Source organism: Diospyros lotus, chromosome 11 (genome assembly GCF_014633365.1).
Source record: "Diospyros lotus cultivar Yz01 chromosome 11, ASM1463336v1, whole genome shotgun sequence".
Classification (NCBI taxonomy): Eukaryota; Viridiplantae; Streptophyta; class Magnoliopsida; order Ericales; family Ebenaceae; genus Diospyros; species Diospyros lotus.
Genome location: NC_068348.1, coordinates 32,992,744 through 33,001,532, shown reverse-complemented (window position 1 = coordinate 33,001,532; position 8,789 = coordinate 32,992,744). Strand labels below are relative to the sequence as shown.

General features: G+C 37.1%; 1 protein-coding gene across 3 annotated transcripts in view; it reads left to right on the top strand.

The window, feature by feature from the left end:
- Nucleotides 1-2,359: 2,359 nt before the first annotated feature.
- The window catches only part of LOC127812550 (uncharacterized), a 32,681-nt gene continuing 26,251 nt past the window's right edge, over nt 2,360-8,789 (top strand). Inside the window, exons 1-5 of one of the 3 annotated variants that reach the window (XM_052352971.1) lie at nt 2,360-2,815; nt 3,990-4,164; nt 4,977-5,060; nt 6,572-6,813; nt 6,971-7,214. In XM_052352971.1, the coding sequence (XP_052208931.1) occupies nt 2,691-2,815; nt 3,990-4,164; nt 4,977-5,060; nt 6,572-6,813; nt 6,971-7,214 (870 nt within the window). In that variant the 5' untranslated portion in view covers nt 2,360-2,690. The remainder of the gene's footprint in view (nt 2,816-3,989; nt 4,165-4,976; nt 5,061-6,571; nt 6,814-6,970; nt 7,215-8,789) is intronic. The other 2 variants (XM_052352969.1, XM_052352970.1) reach the window with 2 other exon arrangements.

Below are 8,789 nucleotides of genomic sequence, written 5' to 3'. Positions count from 1 at the left end.
GTATTTCTATATGTTATCTAAATTGTAAAGTCCCTTCAATATAAATAAGAATTGGAGATATCATGAGGGGCAGGGACAGAGAGAATAATAAGACATTGTCATTTTGAGAAAATAATAAGAGTGCGGTAATAGAATAAGTATCGTTCTGGCCGAACTATTTAAAATATTGGTATTGACTCACGTCTAAAACCTTTGTATTATTCTTCTTGGCACCCTGGACTTACTCATCGTGGTTCAAAACAAATCAGGGTCAGCTGAAAATTGAACGTTGACAATACCCAAATCACCTCTCATACGCGCACATTTTCTAAGTAATGACAAAATATACAAGTTACAAAAAGATGATAAGTAAAGACATCAACGACAAACAAAAGTGAAAGTATGTCTATTACAGGTGAACAATAAAAACATATGATAGGCGAATAGTAGCAAAGGTGACGACAAGCAAAGATGAAGAAGCGAAATCATCGATGAAGTTGCCTCTTATTTTTTTTCATATTTTTTATCTCAAAAAATTATGAAATAAAGAATTTTTTGGTTATTATGGAGTATAGATATTAAAATTTTAGTTTTAGTCTATATTTGTACTTTAATCCATTTTTAACTCGGTATAATTCGAGACTATCGAATATCGAAGTGAGGTAAATAAAATAAATAATATTATTCAATAATAAATAATAATATAATATACATTAAAAATATTATTAAAGTGTAATTTAATTTCATCTTGTTCAAATTTTTATATACTTTTTTTTGTTTGAATGATATATATAATATATATGCATATATATATTTTCTTAAATTGTATATTTAAAAAAAATTAGGATCACACCAAATCGATTTAGTCTCAACCCTAGCTTTTTGATCCTGAATGCAAATTTTTTAAAAATCTTAGTATCAATTTAAGACTGAATAAACATCCTTAAATGTGAATAACTACTAATAAACATAGTATATTTTTAGATAAAATATATTTATTAGATCTTATTTTTAATATTCAAACAATTGTGTTACTATTATTTAAATATTAAAATAAAATACAATAAATCAAATTGGTTAATTAGTGTTACCCATCCTTCTATATATGTCGCATGGCCTTTTAATGGGCTTAAGGCTGGGTTGGTTCTTTTTATATAATAAATTTTGTTGGGTCATAGCTTAAAATTTTGGGCCCACTTGAATTTATTTGGGTATCAGCCCAGCCCGTTGAATCTATGGACACTTGAACAATAATTCACGATGTGACTGTATAAGTCTTACTATTACCTAATTTTAATTGGGTTGACTTAAATTGGCTCTATCTCTGTGATTTGATTGATTTGGATACAAAATTACAATCCCCGAACATGAACCTATTTTACAATACCATCACCTCTTCTCAATTAACTCAAATCATTTATAAGTTTATTTGAGAGTTATATGTGAATCGATTCCTATATGAAAGATGCCTTAACGGCAATTAAATTATCACGTGTCATCACATCCCCCTCTAATTAAGGCATTTAAATTACCAAGTGCCATCACATCCCCCTCTAACCACCAAGAGCATGGTCTTCATCATGGTTTATGGTTTAGTGATTTCATTCGTTTTATTAATCTATTTTTATGTTTTTTTTTTTTCTGTATAATTACTCAAAATTTGTATTATTTTAATTATATATTTTTAAACTTAATTTTTAAATTAATTTAACTATTTAGATTTAAATATTTTTTTATAACAATTCAAATATTTAATTATTTGAAGTATAAGGGTTAAAAAATATATAATCAAGGTGAAGAATGGCATAGGATAGGAAACGGCATCCAAAGCACACAGACAAAGCACGGTACGGACGCGGGGATTTGGTTTTGGAAATGGAGGAAAATGAATGAATGGATGGATGGATGAAGATGTTGCGGCAGCAGCATTGCGAAAAACGTGAGCGAGGGGGGGGCCAAAGTACGCCGCGAGTCTGCCTTCGTCACTGACTTGGAGAAATAGAAATAGAACACCACACTGCGGAACCGATTCACGTGCTTTGCCCCCCCCGCATGTGGCCTACACTCTCTCCTCCTCTCCATTCCACACTACCTAATGAACGTAATGTTGTGCCAGCCAGTGACCGTGGTCCTCTCCTCGCTCACTCCCCCGGCCACTAGGCCTGGCCTGGCCCGCTCCTTTCCACGCACGAGGGAGTGATGCGCACGCAAGCGCAGCGGAGAGTGAGGGCACGACACGGCCGCTGACAGCAGCGAGAGAGAGAGAGAGAGCGAGTGTAGTTTGGCACTTGGCACATAGTTTTTACAGGCTGGATGGGCGAGTGGGAAGGCATACGCATACGCAACGGACATGGGGGGGCGCCACGTAAGGAGGCTACAGGTTGGCAACGAGGCTCGAAGCGGTGAGCCCATGGACGGACTCACCTTGCCCCCCTCATCATCTACTAAAATACTTGCTGCTGCTGCTGCTACTGTTGCGGCTGAGGAGAGAGAGAGAGAGAGAGAGAGAGACCATCGGCCGATTTCTCCGAGCTTTTTCATTTTTGCTTTGCTGCCATCCATCGATAATATAAATATTACATTAACTTTTAACATATATAATATTATTGTTATATTATTATAAATAAGCATATATAAGGTGAGGGGAGGGGAGAGAGAGGGAGAGACGGGGATTTAGAGGAGTGAGAGAGAGAGAGAGTCTGAGAGAGGAGATGGAGGGGAAAGCCGATGAACCGCAGGGGTCGAGCTTGACGATGGAAAGAGTGGCGGCGGCGAAGCAATTCATTGAGAATCACTACAGGACTCAGATGAAGCACATTGAAGAACGAAAGAACAGGTATCTTTCAACCAACACTTCCCATTCATTCATTCATTCATTCATCTTGCTTCTTGATTGTGCTTTCTAGTTTGTTTTCTTGCTTTACGGCCTCCAGCTAGTCAGTCTCCCCTCAATTTCGTCCATTGCTTTCGCCGCTGTCTGCTCCCTACTCCCCCTGCCAAACTAAACTGCTGAAGACCAAATTCCATTGACATTGCTAATCTTTGATTTCTCCTCTTCCCGTCCCTTGGGGACATGCTCACCACTTTCGGTGCCTCCTGCATTTTCTTTGTTTTACCTTCGGAAATTAAGTTCAGTTCACAAGCACGTCGGCTTCGAACTTCCGTTGTTTTCTTCTTCTTACGTCCTCAGTGACCCAGCGGAGATGAATTACCTTGATCAAGCTTCGCTGCTACGCGTGATGGTTATCTCCCGTTTTGCCATAGTTTAATTGTCTTCTTTCGATGTCTCTGGAACTGTGCAAATGAAACCCAGTCACTCAACTGTATCACTACAACGCAATCACATCCTTCAAGCAGGTACTTGGAGGTGTGGGCATCTGGGCTTTTTGACCACGTGGAGGAAGCAAACTCGGCCAATTCCACGGTTATAATTACTTCTCCCGTGTCTAACTGCAACTTCTCTCTTGATGCCGTTGGTGGTGATTAGGGTTTCGAAAGGCCGAAGGGACATTTTATACTGGACCGACGGGAGGCAGAGAAATCTCGGGAAGGCTTCACAAAGAGGCCTGCGACCGCATCAACTGTCCGGGCAGAACGCCACTCAGGACCCCTTTCTAACCTTTTTAAATAAGCACAAGTAACAAAACTATTCCAATCCCAAAAATTGCTTCTCCACACCCAAATTCCAGACCGAGACCTAGACGTCCCTCCCCAAGACTGTTAGAATCAATCTCAAACTTCCAACCACCTCCATATAAGGGCTTTGTTGGAAAGATCTAGCTTCCTAATGCGTAGGCTTCCTTTATAGGTTGTTAACAGAAGATTTAGTACTGGACATTAATGATGGATTTTGAAAATGAGAATTGAACAAGCTGGATATAGTAATAGACTCAACATTAATGTTGTCATTCTGAAGTTTAGAGGTTGCCAAATTGATGTGTTTTACATGAATATTTGGCACTTTGGGAGTTCAGCATTTGAATTACTGGTATATTATGCTTCAATTGCAGGCGGCAGGTGTTAGAGAAGAAGTTAGCTTCTTCAGATGTGCCCATGGAAGAACAGTTAAACCTGATCAAGGATTTAGAACGAAAAGAGACAGAGTTCATGCGACTTAAAAGGCATAAAATATGTGCTGATGATTTCGAGCTTCTGACCATCATAGGGAGGGGAGCCTATGGCGAGGTTAGAGATGCCCCTGATTACCTATATTGCATTTCATGAATCCATGTGTTCAGTGATGTCTGTATATCCTGGTTTCATAAAAGAAACCATTAAAAGTCAATATTTTGAATTTTGATGTATGCTTATGTCGTTTAAGATTTGTACCTTCTTCTGTTCAAATAATTGAGTGTTTAGTGTTAAACTCTGAGAAGCCAAGTCACCTAAATGTTTATGGTGTTTGGGAGATGTATAAATCCTATTATTTGTACTGTTTATACTCCTGCTTAAGTATGGTTAGCCCCTCCACCATAAGCAGGCCAAACATACATGTAACTGTTTTTGAGTGATTGGCAAGGTTCGAGCAGAGGATCTATTGCCTGTTTGTTGCCATAATTAATTCATAGCAGCTTTTAGACATCTTGGTTATTAATAATTTAAGATTACACTGCATAAATTATGTTTTTGAAGACACATTTTTGGTAACAATGCTTTCAAATTGCAAAGCTCTACATAGAATAGGATAAATGCTAGAGATGCCAACTCAAAATCTGTACTGGAGAAGCATTGGCATCTCTACATTGGTTGGAAGTATTCTTATTATGAAATTGATAATAACTTTAGTAATCTAAAAAATGTTTCGTTCATGATGGATCAATATATAATACTAATTTCTTATTTTACTCATTTCTGATGTGGTTGCATTTACATACTGTTTCATGATTAGCTACTGTTTAGGAAACTGCAGTTGCAGTCCTGATTATGGTTTATTTTTTTGTTATGAATTTATGACGTTATTACTTGTAGGCTTATGGATATCCTTCTTTTTGGTACAGGTCAGGTTGTGCCGGGAGAAAAAATCTGGCAATATATACGCAATGAAAAAGTTGAAAAAGTCCGAAATGCTCAGAAGAGGGCAGGTTAAATGAGAATAATTGATACTTCTGTCAGGCAGTTATTTTCTACTTTATTCATTCACTATTAAGAATGCATAATGCTGTTTATGCTTAGGAAGCATCCTACTCTCAGTCCACACCATGGTGGAAAATATGTGTCAAGATTATTGATCTCAGTAATTTTCTTGGATAATGAATTAATTCTGTATGGGGTATGATGCCCAACATCTATTAACTTGGCCAAGCTGGTCTGTCTTCTGGACCTTGCTGCATTGTGTTAGCTACTTGCATGAATGGCATGTTGAGACAAATAGCATTTTGGACTCCTCGATTCCACCATGACAGATATTGTCACTTACACATTAACTAAGTTCTCTTGTGAAGCGGGGAGCCTCTTGGACTGAGGATGGCCACTTTCTTTTTTAATTCTATTAAGTGAATCTTTGTCTCCTGGTTGTATTGTTAAAATTTGGAGACAAGAGAAAACTAGAATCACTAGAATTTGTAGCACCATCTTTCCTTGAACTTTTGAAATGCTTAGTCATTACATGTACAGCATTTATATCAGGCAAGCTGTAAACAAACAAATTCATGTAGAAATAGGTATATGTATCGTGCCAAATCCATGTAGGTGCTAGATCCATGTAGGAATAGGTATATTGTGCCTAATTTATGTAGCAATAAGTATATACAAAGCCAAATTCATGTAAAAATAGGTATGATTATTTATGTCATAAGATCGTTAGGGCTTAGGATATCAGGGAAAACCCTTTGTCATTCATTATGCTATGATTTAGTGATGTGCAAATCAAGTGGATGGTAATGTATGGATTTGGGATACAAGTCAAGAAGAATGTAACACCCCAAGTTCTTTGGATAAATTAGGAATACCTGTTTTTCTAGTAGTAGGTGAGTGGAGTTCGTAGGATTCAGATTTGAAGACAGTGCAATCATAGTATGAATACTTACTATGTCAAGAAATAAGATATATCTAAATCTAAATTTACGGTCTCGACTTGTGCTACACATCTTTCAATGGAATCCTGCTTCTATGTAAGTTGGATGTCTCTCTACAGCTTTGAAGAGGAATCTTCAATGTTAACTATAAATCTTAGTTGGCCATGACCACAGAACTTCTGGGTGGTGATCTTAGGAAGACTTGATACCCTTAACCTTTTTATGCTCTCTCTCTCTCTCTATATATATATATATGTATATTATGTATATATATATGCTCTATTAACTAATGGTATATCCATGGTACTCATTTAGACCAAATATGGTTTAATATATTAATTTTCCTGGGAGGAATTAGAAGTGTGCAGGGTGTTAACCATGTGAAATAGTGGTATCAAAATATCAGTGCCATACACGTGTGTAATTTCTTCAACCAATTTATGAGTTACTTTCAACAAGGGTTCTGGGCTCCCTTATTTTTTCTTTATGTATTATCCAATTGGAAAATTTATTTTTTCCCACAATATCTGTTGGTCGTGGTTTACTGTCATATTCATGAATGACCTTTTATCCTGCAGGTGGAACATGTCAGAGCTGAGAGGAATTTGCTGGCAGAAGTTGCCTGCCACTGCATTGTCAAATTATACTACTCGTTCCAAGATGCAGAATACTTGTATTTGGTTATGGAGTATCTTCCTGGTGGTGACATGATGACTCTGCTAATGAGAGAAGATACTTTAACTGAAAATGTGGCTAGGTTTTATGTTGCTCAAAGTGTCTTGGCCATAGAGTCCATTCACAAACACAACTACATTCACAGGTTGTTGTGTATACCTTGTCATGGATTTTTTTTTTTATGCATCTCCTGATGAGATTTTACAATTTAGTGGCTGGGAGCTTAGTTTTATGGTAAAACTGGTCAGCTGTGTTACCTGCTCTAATCAAGTTGATGCTTTATTTGACTTAATTTCTTGCAGAGATATTAAACCTGATAACCTCCTTCTGGACAAAAATGGCCACATGAAGCTCTCAGATTTTGGTCTTTGCAAACCTCTTGATTGTAGAACTTTATCTACAGTGAAAGAAAATGAAACCATGGATGATGAGAATTTGAGGGAGCCAATGGATATTGATGGATGCATACCTGATGCAGACAATGGAAGTAACTGGAAAAGTCCTCGTGAACAGCTTCAGCACTGGCAGATTAACAGGAGAAAGTTGGTATGCAATTATATTCAGAAATATGACTGTTTCTTCCCTACTAGAATCAGTCCATATCTGTAGGAATGCTAATTCAATGTGATCATATTTGCTTAGTTTTCGTTGATTGTAGGAAAAGAAGAAACATGATCTATACAAGATAAATCATGTCTCCATGACAGAAATGACTTAATTCGCTGATATAGGATTGAGTATCTAATGTGATGATATATATGTCTGCAAGCCAGTAGACTAGTCAAACAGCAAGTTGATTCGGTTTTTGTTTTTGTCACTGTAACTGCTGAAATTGATTTTTTTTTATTTTAATTGAACATGTGTTCTATTTGATTTTAGTTTTTCCTTAATATTAGTAAATGCATCTTATGCCTACTTGCCATGCTGTTACGCATATATGTATTCATACATACATAGAATTTATCCATAGTTGCAATTGAAATGAGCATACAACTTTCACATGTATGTGAACTGTTGCTCTATTAAATGTAACCTAAGGATAGATTGTCCTGTAATGTTGCACCAGGTATTTGGAATTAACTTTCGCACATATACCAAAAAATGAAATGATATTTTGTAGAATCTATGATAAGAAGATCCAATGATTTTGACCTAGCTGTTGGCTATCTAAGCAGGGTCATCTGGAATTGGAAACAGATGATGAGGAGGACTAAGGACTAATTCCTTCCACACTAGAAGTGTAAGGGGATTCCTTAATGGTTTAATGCACATGCAGAGTTTGATACATACATCATTAAATTGAAATTTTATCAGACTTCTGATAGGCCTCCGGTGCTGCGGACCTACCAACGGCACTTCAGGAGTCAAGGGCACGATGGTAACACAGCTGGGTTGCATAACAGCCAGCATGTGCACCAAGGGTAGAATTGGAACTTGGCTGGTTTGTGTAACAAACCAGCATGTGCATAACCAGATGCAGTTATGGAGGGAGAATAACAACCTATAAATAGGAAATGGAAGAGAGGAGGAGGGAGGAAAATTTGAGTAGATGCTACAGGAGAGTTCTGGGCCTCTCGAATGCCCATTCTTTTACTTTCTTTTCCTTGTTTACCTTAGTTTCTTGTAATCGGGCGTTGACATACCAGCAGCGAATTTTTTAACTAATCGGAATTCTATCCGTTTTCTTGAGATCCTATCAACTTCCTTACTATCAACTTCCTTATTCTTTTTGGATCCAGCTGACTGGAAGTTACAGTAGATAAATTTAAAAAGAAAAAAAAGATAGTACAATGACAGTGAATTTCCTCAAAAATAAATGAAAAAAGGCTTTGGAATTGAGCTTTTTGGAAAGTGTAAGTTTGTGTTGGGGAGTGATAAAAGGATTTTCTGAATGTGCTTCCTTGATAATAGGTTCTTTTGCTTCGACAAAGCTTGTATTCTATATAGCTCAGAAATCAAAGAAAGGTTGCTGGTAGCCTGAAATTCCCATATCTAGCATGGAAGTTGACAATGCAAAGTGAGCTAGAACACCCAACTAAAGAAGCTAGAAAGGCTATTGGATCAAAATAGAGGTTAGATGAAAAAGGCATAATTGTATTTGTTAAGCTGTCCTCAAGGAAG